This window comes from Leptodactylus fuscus, chromosome 1 (genome assembly GCF_031893055.1).
Source record: "Leptodactylus fuscus isolate aLepFus1 chromosome 1, aLepFus1.hap2, whole genome shotgun sequence".
Lineage (NCBI taxonomy): Eukaryota > Metazoa > Chordata > Amphibia > Anura > Leptodactylidae > Leptodactylus > Leptodactylus fuscus.
In genome coordinates this window covers 39,117,894-39,131,510 of record NC_134265.1, presented here as the reverse complement: position 1 = coordinate 39,131,510, position 13,617 = coordinate 39,117,894, and the positions used below count along the sequence as shown (strand labels likewise).

The 13,617-nt window shown below is 39.3% G+C and overlaps 1 protein-coding gene across 15 annotated transcripts in view; it reads left to right on the top strand.

The window, feature by feature from the left end:
• CELF4 (CUGBP Elav-like family member 4) overlaps positions 1-13,617 on the top strand; it is a 908,448-nt gene that overhangs the window by 876,605 nt on the left and 18,226 nt on the right. For all 15 annotated transcript variants that reach the window (XR_012715420.1, XM_075269750.1, XM_075269742.1 and 12 more), the window contains exon 12: positions 3,582-3,747. Coding sequence is in view for 14 of the 15 variants with exons in the window: in XM_075269750.1 (XP_075125851.1) it covers positions 3,582-3,709 (128 nt within the window). In the remaining variant the exon portion in view is untranslated. The remainder of the gene's footprint in view (positions 1-3,581; positions 3,748-13,617) is intronic.

Below are 13,617 nucleotides of genomic sequence, written 5' to 3'. Positions count from 1 at the left end.
TGACAGTTATGCTACTGACTTTAACCAAGACTTTAACACTGGCCAAATACACTCTAAACATTACATAAAAAGTAGATAAAATTAATATCATGTTCAGTAACCCATTGCTGCTATAGCCATCATGTGCTTCAGTGGAGGGAGACATTGTATAGTTGCAACCCTCCTCAAAGCAACAAGGCAATACCGACTGAGCACTTGTAATAATGAAATCATCAATTTTGACCTTATTATAACCTATTTTGCAAATCTTTTACACAAAGGAGGAAGCAAATGATAAGACTTTGTCCCTTGTGTCTTAACAGTTGACCACCATTATGGTTATACTTTGATGGTGAATTAATGGAATCAATGTCAAGTTTTTGAATTTCAAGTAAAATAATTCTCAAAATAAATTGAGGGAAATGGAGTAACTAGGAACCAGGACCCCATATATAGACTAACACAAAAAGTTATCTAAGTGACCTGTTATTTATAGTGATGTTATCCTTAGCAGCTTCAGCCTGACATTGAGTGCTAATATTCAGTTTACCATACTCATTTAGAGCCAAAAACTTCTAACAAATCTCAAACCATTGTCAAACCAACATATCATAAATCCAAAACCCTTAAAGGGAGTTAGTTACCAAAACCCAGCGTATCAACCAGATCTAGAGGTAGACAAGTTAATGTCAACTGAATTAAATGGTGTTCTTCCCTTGTAAATTGGGTTCTTGGTTGCCAAGTAGGGTTGAGCGATCGGGATCGGAAAAGATTGGATTTCGATCGGTGATCGAGTAAATTTCATGATCGCAATCGGAATTCCGACCCGATCTTTTCCAGCGGGATCGAGATTGGCTGAACCCTAAAAGTGACTTTTCCCATAGAGAAGCATTGACTAGGGTTGAGGATCGGGTTCGGAAAGGATCGGATTCCGATCGACGATCGAGCAAATTTCACGATCGCGATCAGGATCGAGATCGGCTGGAAAATGATCGGAAATCGGATTTTAAAATCGATCTTGAAATCTCAAGATCGGCTCAACCCTATTGCCAAGCTATCACCATTTCTGTCTATATTCAAATGAACCATTTGGAGCTATGAGAACATTAACTTTTTGGAACAATGGAAATGTCCTCATTGGTCCAAAGCGCTCATATGCTCATTGACAAAAAATGGTGATTTCTCGACAACAGATTCACCGATTGACAAGGGGAATACACCATTCAATTATTCAATTCAGGTGTCCCTAACCTATCTATTTGCAGGGTTGGGTTGATATGTTGGTTTCTTGTGACATAATCCCTTTAAGGATCCCATTAAAACAAATGGAAATATTACAAAGGACAGGAAAAACTTAACTCCAACGGCAGGCCGAAATTGATATGAGTAGTTATAGTTGACTCTCTTTTTGAATATAACTTCTTATAATAGAACATAAAGGTTATTCCTGGACAGGTTTTTGGTAGGGGTAGGCAAATTTATTAAACGGAAAGCATGTTCATACAAAATGTATATTAATAGGATTATCCTTTAAAGAAGGATATCCTAAAAGAATACTTATTTTAAGACATCACCACCATGTGAAAAAAAAACTCTTCATCAACTTAGCACAGTATGGATGCTTGAATATTTCGTATTTGGTCCAAAATATGCCCTTGCCGAGCAAATACAATTGCCAACAGGTGTACTGGCAATGTGAATACCGAGAAATTCAGTTATTTCTCAGGGTAATGACTAAGAAGAATCAATGACTTACGAGGGTAACACAGGAGAAAGTGTGCAGGTGTCTCTATTGTTCATGCCGTTGAAGGAGAATTCAGGCAGAAACCCTTGGCTGAACAATCTGGTGCAGGTTAGAAAGCCAAGAATTAGTTCATGTGGAAAGTTTACGTTCCACTGTGCCAAATGGTTGACAGTGAATTTCAGACAAATTAATTCGCAATCTGCAAAGACAAATTATAAGAATTTAACTCCATCACTTTTCTAATATGACAAAATATCTAGATTCTGCTGTTGATGTAAATTTTTCTCCGCAATATGTAAAAGAAGTCCCTCAAAATCGAAATCTCTCAAGTTAGAGGCCGATGGGATGTTCAGTTTTGGTTACATGAAGTGTAATGGCCCTGGATAGAAGAGCTCGTACAGAGAGTTCTCCCAAGAGCATTAGAACAGCTGAAAATGTATATACCCCAAAGAAAAGCTGAATATTGTACGATGGTGGTGTAGCAGATGGAGGCAGTCTATCATTCCTTGAGCAACAGACACCTTCCTCCCTTTACTATAAAGCAGGGCCATAGCTAGCTCTTTTTTCACCCGGGCCAAAGGTTATTCTAGATTTTCTAACCAGGACAATTTGGTTGTTGTTGCCCCCAGACACAGACCAACTGTGGCACATGCTTTAGAAGTCCATCCCAATCCCCGACCATAGATTTTCTAGTAAACTAGATTTTTTTTTATACAGATGTAGTAGAGTTGAAGTTAACATTTATTGTTCTTGTGCATTCGTATGAATTTCTGGTAGAATTGTCTACTGTGCTTTAATGGGGTATTCCCATCTTAGACATCTATAGCATAAACTACCCATAATATATCCAGTTCCTTTCTCTGGGACTTCAGCCTACCTTTCACATTTTCTGTCTGGTGAGGTGGCCTCTTAGTAGCCACATCCAGGTGGGGTCTGAATGGACAGATGGCTTCTCATGTTCGTGAATCTGTCACTTCTACGGGAGTGTATAATTCACTTCTATGGGGGTTACAAACATATTTTGGCAACTATTGTCTAGAATCCTTTATCATTAGGGTAAATGGACATCTTAGAGGGACAGTTCCTCTATGAGTCAAAGTGGAGAACCATTCTCTAAATGCTGTTCCAACTGTGGTGGACATTAACAACCATTCATCTGAATGGGTAACATGTAATACCTAATGTTCCCGCTATAGGGATAGCAGCTCATACAGTATCAGAAAGGACTCTTCCCCGATGAGACAACCCCTTTAATAACTATAGAAGATTAGGTTCCCATAAGCCCTACGAAGTATAAATTTTAGTTATGTTATTAGCTATTTTGTTGCCTAGCTTTGGGCTATGCTTGTATATCATTTTCAATGGAGATGGCCTTATGAATCCATCTCTTTGCTTCTCCAGCTGAAGACTTCAGACATGTTAACCACAGTATAATGTTGTCCATAATCATTTTATTTGATTGACACTGGATTGAAACTGGAAACGCTTGTTACATTATTGGTTAATTCTGCCATAGGTAAAAAAGTTGAACAATAAGAAAAGTTGAATCGGAATTATGCCGCTGTCTCCATAGAGTCTTGCCTATTGTTCAGTAGCTCATCCTCTATAATGTTACCATGTGTTTCTTCTCTCTTGCTGATTGTAAGTTCTCATCTATAGGGTGAGGATCTTGGATTTATAGCTGCAGTTATCTTAATCATGGGTGCTGCTTTGTAGGATATGCAATGTATTGTAATATATCCATCTCTCATCTATCTATATTCCTCCCCATGGTCATTCTTAATGGTATCGCTCTATGTGTATTGTCCCCGGTAGCCTTCGGCTTGTTAAGCCCCCACATTGCTTCATGTTTTGACAGGTTTTGTGAGTTTTGACAATCCTGCCAGTGCCCAGGCTGCCATACAGGCTATGAATGGCTTTCAAATTGGCATGAAGAGGCTTAAAGTGCAACTGAAGAGGCCGAAAGATGCCAACCGCCCTTACTGAGACATGTCAGGAGCCGCGGGAAACAAGGACTAGCACAGGTAGGTACTCAAAAAAGTGCCGAAACTACAAAAAAGAGGGGTAAAAAAAGTTGGTGTGAAACTATCGTGTTCTATTCAATCATATTTGCCATGGACACCCAGATGATATTGTAATGTATCTATAAGCAATGTATGTTTGACATGAGGTATTATGGTCTAGAGTTTTACTTAGTAGTTATATGATGAGGACCATAGGTTAAGATTTCACATGGCATAACTTTATTGCTGCCAGTTCGTAGGCGAAACCAGCTAAATCATGTCTGACAGTCTTTGGTAAAAAAAAAAAAAAAAATTACCTGCCGGAAGTGCAAAGGAAGGGTCAAGGAGGCTTGAAGGCTTTAAGCCATGTATTTCTCTACCTTTAAGCTTTTTAAGAAGTTATTTCACATGTTATCCAGTATTCTATAACCAGATACATGCAACATTAATAATGAAAAATTCCTTTGGAAAATTCTGAAGTGTTCAATGAATATTGGTTTCCTATTGGTAATTGGAGCATTGCAAAGGTCAGACATTAACCAGCAAAACATTGTCCATTGACTTGAATCTCCTAGACCCCAATATATATGATCCAACAGGGCCCCCATTTATCACGAGCCACGTATAATTTTGGGCCTTCTTATTTGGCAGTGGGGGCTTTGGAAAAACTTAATCTTAAGGCATTACAAAGAAAAGATCTAGCGGGAGCCAAAAGAGTCTTTACCTACAACAGGAGACAATGGAAATTGATATTTCACAGGCCCAGGTCCAAAAGAGAGTGAGAGAGAGCATCCTTCAATTTTCCCTGGTGTTCTTTGGGTCTCGTATATTCTCCTTTGACTGGTTTGACTGTGTAAGAGCCTCTTTTGGTTTCACCCCAGTTCTTTGACAGGGGCGTCACCTTGTTTTAGGTTCATAGCATGGTGCTCTAGAGGGGTTGTCGGCTTTGAATAACCCTTTTATCCATTTGGGTCCTGGTGGTTGATTGTAGAGTTTCTTGGGTTGTGACACCATACGATGGGTGTAAAGCTTTGGGTCTGCTTGTTTTATACTGATGAAGGGTTTATGAGTTACAGTGTTACCAGGAATATCCCAAATTCAGCCCTTGAACAAGGACATAATCACATAAATGACGGCAACATTTTTCCAAGTCAGTATTCTGGACAGCTCTAGATTCTCTATTGGTGGTCAGTTGATCATCTAGGCTCGTGATTACATAGTTACATATTATAGTTGATAGGGTTGACTGATCCATCTAGTTCAACTTGTAATCTTACTTTGTTGATACAGAAAAAGGCAGAAAAAAAATGTAAACCCTATAAGTCAAATGCCAGTTTTACTGTATTTAGAGGCACATTAATTTATGGTACCGCCATATTTGTTCTTCTCTTCATTTACTACAAATAGAACTAGGAACTGCAAATTCGACTTTTTGATGACCAACAATTGACCAGAATTAATTTAGCAGAAGGTGCTATCCTGCTAATGAAAACTCTTTATTGTGAGTTGCTTATTGCCCTTTTGGCTGGTTGGGATCGAAGGAAGGGGTCATTACCTTACAAATTTGCGTACTAAGCTTTTCTTTCAGAAAACAAAATGCGGAGAGGCTGTTTTGGTGACAGTACATTTCTCTTCCTTTAAATGACACTTTAAATAACGTTAAAGACTGATGGACCCATGCTCTCAGGAAATTCAGATTGCTGCTTTAAGACAGCGCCGGGAACAGCTAACGCCTTGAAAAAGACATATGGAGAAATAAAGGAAGACAATTAAGAAATCCACCATCTAAATCACAGCTGACATGATAGATTCTTTAAATATAACTGTGTTTGAGTTCGAGTCAGCATTGTGTGCAGTTTGGAGAAGATGGATGAGGGAATCTGGGCTGCTAATTTGAGCCTAAGTGATGAACACAAGTTCTCCTTCTATGGCATTATCTGCAGTTAGTTTCTTAACCCATTCACAGTGCGTGAAGCTTCGAAGAAAATACAACAGAAATCCTCAAGGTCCTTCTTTTACTATTATAGAATAATATCTCATTCCTTTAATTCCTTTCACGGGATTTTCCTACGAACAGAACCATATTTAGATTTGTAGGCAATTAAAAGTTAGACATTTTTATGAATAATTAAAAATTTGGCTGAGTTTTAAAGATTTCCTCTAACCATTTTAGTGGTGACATATTTTGTTTTGATCAGTGGCCAATGGATATGACCATGAATATAGGAACTTCCTATGGTCTGGGACTTGTCGGAAACCAAGCCATGATGGTCCAGCCTGTGGACAGGTTATCAGACAGGAACACTACATGTATGAGACAATAACCCGGACACAATAAGGACATCATGGCTGTGTTTCAGAGTATCAAAAGTTCTTGGATTCAGTGTCGCATCCATTGTAACCTATCGGTGGCCAATGGATACGACCATGAATGGAGGAACTTTCTATGGTCTGGGACTTGTCAGAAACCCAGCCATGATGTCTTTATTGTTGACAGGTTATCAGACAAGAAGGCTCCATAACAAGATGACTACAGAAAATCTTTAACCCTTTCCTGACATCCGTACTAGTAACGGCGCATGTTGGGTGTTAAACAGTAGACAGCCAGTGCTAATGCCTCCAATCGGTCCCTGGACCGATCGGAGTCTTTAACCCCTCCGGCACCATTTTCTCGGTGGCACATGAACGCCGCCATTATGCCGGTGATTGCCGGCGCCTGGACCAAGCTCCAGGGCCGACGTCACAGTATTTTTCTTTTGCAGGCTGGTCTACCCTGTTTCCCTGAAAATAAGACACCCCCCCCCCCCTTCACCTTCTGGATCACATACAACCGGCAGTCATGTCGGCACTCCGCTAATTGTTCCCCGCTTTGTTTGCCGATTGTTCCCCGCTCCAGCCGCTGCATAAAACATCCCCCGAAAATAAGAAAGGTCATATATTTTGATAGATAATTAATTATAAGAACATGCCTTATTTTCGGGGAAACAGGGTATGCAGCCTGCAAAAGAAATGATGATTTTTTGCAATGCAGAATATGGCGACTTTTATAAATAAAAAAAAAAATTAACACAGTTTTGGATTTTTTTAAGGGGTTAAAATGTAAATAAAACCATATAAATTTGGTATCCCCGGAATCGTACCGAAACACAGAATGCAGGGGACATGTCATTTTGGCTGCACAGTGAACGCCGTAAAACCGAAGCCCGTAAGAATGTCGCAGAAATGCATTTTTTCTTCAAATCAACCCAATCAAATCAAATTCTGAATTTTTTTTCCAGCTTCCCAGTACATTATACAGAATAATTAATGGTGGCATCATGAAGAAAAATTTGTCCCACAAAGATCAAGACCTCATATGGCTCTGGGAGTGGAGAAATAAAAACGTTCTGGGGTTTAGAAGGAGGGGAGTCAAAAACGAAAAAAGAAAATCAAAAAATGCCATCGGCGGGAAGGGGTTAAAACTCTGCAAAATTCATTAATTATTTATATTTGCCTAAATGTTTAATCATCAATTGTCTACAATTTTAAATATGTTTCTGTTTATGGGAATCTTCTTTAAATTAAAACAGAGGAATTTCCAATTTAGAGAAAAAAGTAATTTTAAAAAGTATTTACTTAATTTACAAGTAATTTATTAAAATACCAATTCATTAGCTGTTATACTTATACTTAGGACAGTTCCCTTGTACATTTGTTTGAGATTGAATGAAGTTGGCACTGCCCCATCAATCGGCTTTATGGGGTAAGGGAAGTAATTAAAGGAGTTTTTCAAGTTTTATTAAGAATTTTAATTTTTTTTATTTTACACTGACTTTAATGTCAAGAGAAGAAACATTTTTTAACAGTGACCTACAAAATTATCCAACATAAATATTTGTATCCAAACTTATTCACACACTTTCTAGTTACTAAAGACACCTATAGAGACAACAATAACAGCTGTCTATGTACATGGCTTTGCCCTTCTGGCAGCACATAATAATAACACATCCACAGAGCTGTACAATTTGTAGGGTTCAAGTACAGACCAATACATTACAAAGAAATAGTCACTTCACACAATGGGACTGAGGGCCCTGCTCGCAAGAGCTTACAATCTATGAGGTAGAGGGGGTGACACAAGAGGTAGCAGGGGCAGCATTGCTTATACAGTGATCAGACAATTTTGTAATAGAGGTGACTGTCATTACACAAACATAAAACTGTATGAGCCATCAACAGTTGTGTCCTTTAACATGCAGATGGTGCCTGGACATATAACATTAGGCTGAAACGGCATCACATCATGTGGGGTAATGTGGGAGCGGGGACAGAGGAGGGTTCATTCATAAGGATTCTAATTCCAGTACGGATGGGTGTACATTAGGAATTGTGATAGATGTGTCTGAAAAGATGCGTCTTTAGGTTGTCCTTGAAACTGTAGAAATTGGGAGTTAATCTGATTGTCTGGGGTAGAGCATTCCAGAGAAGTGGTGCAGCTCGGGAGAAGTCTTGTATACGAGCATGGGAGGTTCTGATAATAGAGGATGTAAGTGTTAGGTCATTGAGTGAACGGAGAACACGGGTTGGGCGGTAGACAGAGATGAGGGAGGAAATGTAGGGAGGTGCGGCATTATGGAGAGCCTTGTGGATGAGGGGGATAACTTTATATTTTATTCTATAATGAATAGGCAGCCAATGTAGTGACTGGCACAGACCCAAGGCATCGCTGTAGCGTCTAGCCTGATAGATGAGCCTGGCCGCTGCATTCAGAATAGATTGTAGAGGGGAGAGTTTAGTGAGGGGAAGACCGATTAGTAAGGAGTTACAGTAGTCAAGGCGAGAATGAATTAGAGAGACAATAAGTGTCTTTAGTGTATCTATGGTGAGGAAAGGGCGTATTCTAGAGATGTTTTTGAGGTGGAGGTGACATGAACATGCGAGTGATTTGATATAGGGGGTGAAAGAAAAGTCTGAGTCACACAACCCTGAGGCATGCATTCTGCCTAGGAGTTATAGTAAGGCCGGAGACTGCAATGGATATGCACATAGAATCCATAAGGCTTATGCCCAGTGTTGTGGAGTTGGAAGACCTAACCACTGAATCCAACTTCTTTAGTTTTTCCACAGCCTGACATTAACTCCAACTCTGACTTCTTCCAGGGTCAATCAGAAGCAGTAAAGATCCTCTAATTCCTTAAAAAGTCATGGAATGAATTCCTTTGAAAGTAAATCTAATGCTGGGTTCACACCTGCACCTCAGTCTCCATTATCAGGTTTCCATCTTCTGCAGACAGAAGACGGAAACCCAACAGACCGTGTCCGGCCGTGAGCATTTTATGCTGTCCGCAGTGAAACCGTTTTTTTTTTTTTTTTCACCAAACACAATGTCCTGCATGCCTGACTTTGTGTCCGGTTAAAAAAAAAAACGGTTTCACCGCTGAGAGCATAAAATGCTCACGGGCGCTCATGGCTGAACACTTTTCAAACCCATTCAAATGAATGGGTTTGCAAAATGCCTGCAGGTTTCCGTTTCCTGCCCAGTTTCGTGCAGATGTGAACGAGCCCTTACTAACATACTGTTCATCTAATTCTGTAATATTAATATTAAAAATTGTATAATATAATTCAAAATATTTAATGTTTATATTTGTTTTGAGTCCTCAGCCCTGCTTGGTCTAATTCACATGGCTCTGCCTATAAGGTGGCACATGGAGTCATTGTTGCTCTTGAGCATAGAGATGTGGGTACTTACACTATTTCAACACTTTACCACTAGTACGTACATAATATGGCCAAATACATGAACCCTTGATCATAGTTGAGCATCTATTTTTTAATCTCAGCTACAGATGAGTTACATTGTGCCTCTCTGCACCGAAACTGTTTTTTTTTAACTGGACACAAAGTCCTGCATGTCTGATTTTATGTCCGTTTTTTTTTTTTACCACGGAAAGGCACAAAGGGCGGGCGGTCACTTTGCAATCCTATTCAAGTGAATGGGTTTGAAAACTGACTGCCAGTTTCCATCTCCTGTCCAGTTTCTTGAGCAGAAGATGGAAACCTGCAAAGCGGAGACCGGGTGTAGGTGTGAACCCGCCCTCAGTATGTTTATAGCTGTGGAAGTGAAGAACAATTTTTGTATGTACAGTCTTTCCCATCCTATGGTGGCTGGTAGTCCGTTCACAGTTATCTTTGGGTCTTTGTTAAGTAGTCACTTAGGTTATGGGGACAGGCTGCTTTAGGTGAATTTACAGATGTAATTTTTTCCCCCTTTTTAATATTTTACAGTATTTAATATTTGTAACATTGCACAATGTAGAAGTGGAAATAGTGAAAAGTAGGTAAATCAATAACTACTGTAAATAGATACCGTAAATTCTCTTCTATATGGCAAGTGTTGAAAGAAGCTTCTGCTGCGGGGAAATAGAACTCCCCGCAACTGATCTCCTGGTAGTGTGAATAGGGCTATTTTTTTCTCTTTGTGTTTTTGCATTAATGTTCAAATATAAAACTATATTTTATGATAAGGGAATCGAAAAAACCAAGATATTCACTATGAAAACTTTATCTCTGAAAATGAAAGGCTCAGCTGGAGCGCAGACTCTAGATGTTGTAACCTCCAGAAATCTAGCGGGCTGTCTGCTCCTGTTGATTTTCTGATATAAATGTGTGGTGTCTTCTGCCTATAGTAAAATGACAAAGCACACAGAGCAGTGTGAAAACCATGTACATTAGAATAAAGAATAGAGAATTCATAGCAAAATCATGTACAAAAAAAAAACTTAATAGTCCTTGAAATTGGGACTATCCATTTTTTCATAAGATAAATACATTTCGCCTCGAAATTATTTTTGTTCTCTCATGCATTTTGTTAGACTGTGATCTCTTTTTTCAGTAAATTACATTTTGCCTACAGTAAAAATGCAGAAGAGTACATGACTTTATTTAAGTATGTTAATATGTTAATTTTTTTTTTTTTTTTTAAACCAACCTATGAATCCTTAAAGGAGAACTCTATATGAATTCCCTTTGAATTTATGGCATTAAAAAAATCCATCAGCAGTATCCAAGATCAGAGATAACTGTAACAGACCATAAACGTCTCAGATGCTGTTGTCACATGCCACCATGCTGTTTCCAGCAGCCAAATGGCTCCCACAGTGAGATGGAGCCATGTGGTTGGTATTGCAGCCAGAAGGCTTCTAAAGGCTCCCAGGCCTGCCAATACTATGTTAGTATTGATCCCTGCCTATGTTAGTATTGAGCCCTCTCTATGTTAGTATTGATCTCTCTCTATGTTAGTATTGAGCCCTGACTACGTTAGTATTGAGCCCTGCCTATGTTAGTATTGAGCACTGCCTATGTTAGTATTGAGCCCTGCCTATGTTAGTATTGAGCCCTGCCCGTGTTAGTATTGAGCCCTGCCTATGTTAATATTGAGCCCTGCCTATGTTAGTATTGATCCTTCCCTATGTTAGTATTGAGCCCTGACTACGTTAGTATTGAGCCCTGCCTATGTTAGTATTGAGCACTGACTATGTTAGTATTGAGCCCTGCCTCTGTTAGTATTGAGCCCTGCCTATGTTAGTATTGATCCTTCCCTATGTTAGTATTAAGCCCTCTCTATGTTAGTATTGATCCCTCTCTATGTTAGTATTGAGCCCTGACTACGTTAGTATTGAGCCCTGCCTATGTTAGTATTGAGCACTTCCTATGTTAGTATTGAGCCCTGCCTATGTTAGTATTGAGCCCTGCCCGTGTTAGTATTGAGCCCTGCCTATGTTAATATTGAGCCCTGCCTATGTTAGTATTGATCCCTCTCTATGTTAGTATTGAGACCTGCCTATGTTAGTATTGATGCCTCAATATGTTAGTATTGAGCCCTGCCTATGTTAGTATTGAGCCCTGCCTATGTTAGTATTGAGCCCTGCCTATGTTATTATTGATCCCTCTCTATGTTAGTATTGAGCCCTGCCTACGTTAGTATTGAGCCCTGCCTACGTTAGTATTGAGCCCTGCCTATGTTAGTATTGAGCCCTGCCCGTGTTAGTATTGAGCCCTGCCTACGTTAGTATTGAGCCCTGCCTATGTTAGTATTGATCCCTCCCTATGTTAGTATTGAGCCCTGCCTATGTTAGTATTGATCCCTCCCTATGTTAGTATTGAGCCCTGCCTATGTTAGTATTGAGACCTGCCTACGTTAGTATTGAGCCCTGCCTATGTTAGTATTGAGCTCTGCCTGTGTAGATAATCTGTTTTCCCTTAGTCCTAACAGCAGCACAATCATAGGGTATTTCTGCCCCTGTGTGCTGGTAGGACAGCCGGAATTTTTAATCAACATAAATGCATACGCATGACTACAACCCTACAAGAGGGCACAGACCCCTGTGTTAATACTAGAGTACTATAAAGACGTAGCTTAGGGAGGGGAAACTTGTGCTTCTGTTAGGACTAAGGCAAAACAGATTATCTACATAATCAACAATTCCTTATCATCCTACCAGCAGCACAATGTGGGGATACAGAAAGTAATCCCCCTAGGTTTCTTCAACATACGGAATGTAATACAGACTGTCCAAAGGTGGTAGCCTCTGAAACATGGGAGCTCAACTTATAGTGCTTGACAAAAGTGAGTTGGGAAGAACCACCACCTGTCCCACCACACGGGAGAGAAAAAAATACCGGGGGGGGGGGGGAAGTCTCTTTATGTTGATTAAAAATTCCACCTGTCCTACAAGCACACAGGGGCAGAAGTACCCCGCGTTGTGCTGCTGGTAGGATGTTGGGAAATAGCATTTTTACCTTATGTTATGGTATTTTATTATTGCTCAAACAAACCCCCTACAGAAGCTTTAAGAAAAATGTAATAATACACAAAAATATATAAAATTCAAGTCGTCCCCTTTCAATAGTTTACAGATAAAAATATATAAAAAATAAACGTTAGGCATTACTAAATGGGAAAATTAGCATCCTAATAAAATGTAAAAATATTTATCCTTATAGTAAAAGTCATAACTGGGGTTGAGCCAATCTTGAGATTTCAGGATCGATTTCAAAATCCAATTTACGATCATTTTCCAGACGATCCCGATCGCGATTGTGAAATTTGCTCGATTGCCGATCAGGATCCAATCTTTTCCGATCCCGATCCTCAACCCTAGTCAATGCTTCTCTATGGGAAAAGTCACTTGAAGGTTGAGCTGATCTTGAAATAATCTCCAACCTTGATCCCGCTGGAAATTATCGGGTCGGAATTCCAATCGCAATCGCAAAATTTACTCGATCGCCGATCGGAATCCGATCTTTTCCAATCCCGATCGTTCAACCCTAGTCATAACTGATGAAAAAAATCAAAATAATCAAATTTCTGCTAAAAATCTTATACATTCCCCAAAATACTATCATGAAAAACTACAGCTTATCCCACATAAAAATGACCCCTTTCCCACAGCTTTGTAGACAGAACTATAAAGTTATGGATGTTAGACTATGAAGCAATTTTCTTTATTTTTGTAGTTTTTTTAAGGAGTATTACATTGTGCCAATAGGAGGAACAATTTGTCTTGAAACAATGAAGCTCTTATATGGTTATGTATTGAATAATACCATGAGTTATGGCTTTTGGAAGATCGGTATGAAAAATCCAAATATGGAAAATTGAAATGGACTCAACTTATCAACTAATGATAATCCAGTACTGAAATTAAATAAGACATCCGAATAGTTGCCATGAGGCTCAGTGTCCCTATGATAGCACTAAAATGTCTTAGACTTAAGATTGTCTTGACTTAGGAACAAAGGCAACTTTTGTTTGCTATACTTCCCCCACATCACCAAACAACATTGTATAGCACCACATGTAACGATACTCCACTTTTCTAATAACGAAATTGGAGTACTGTATAG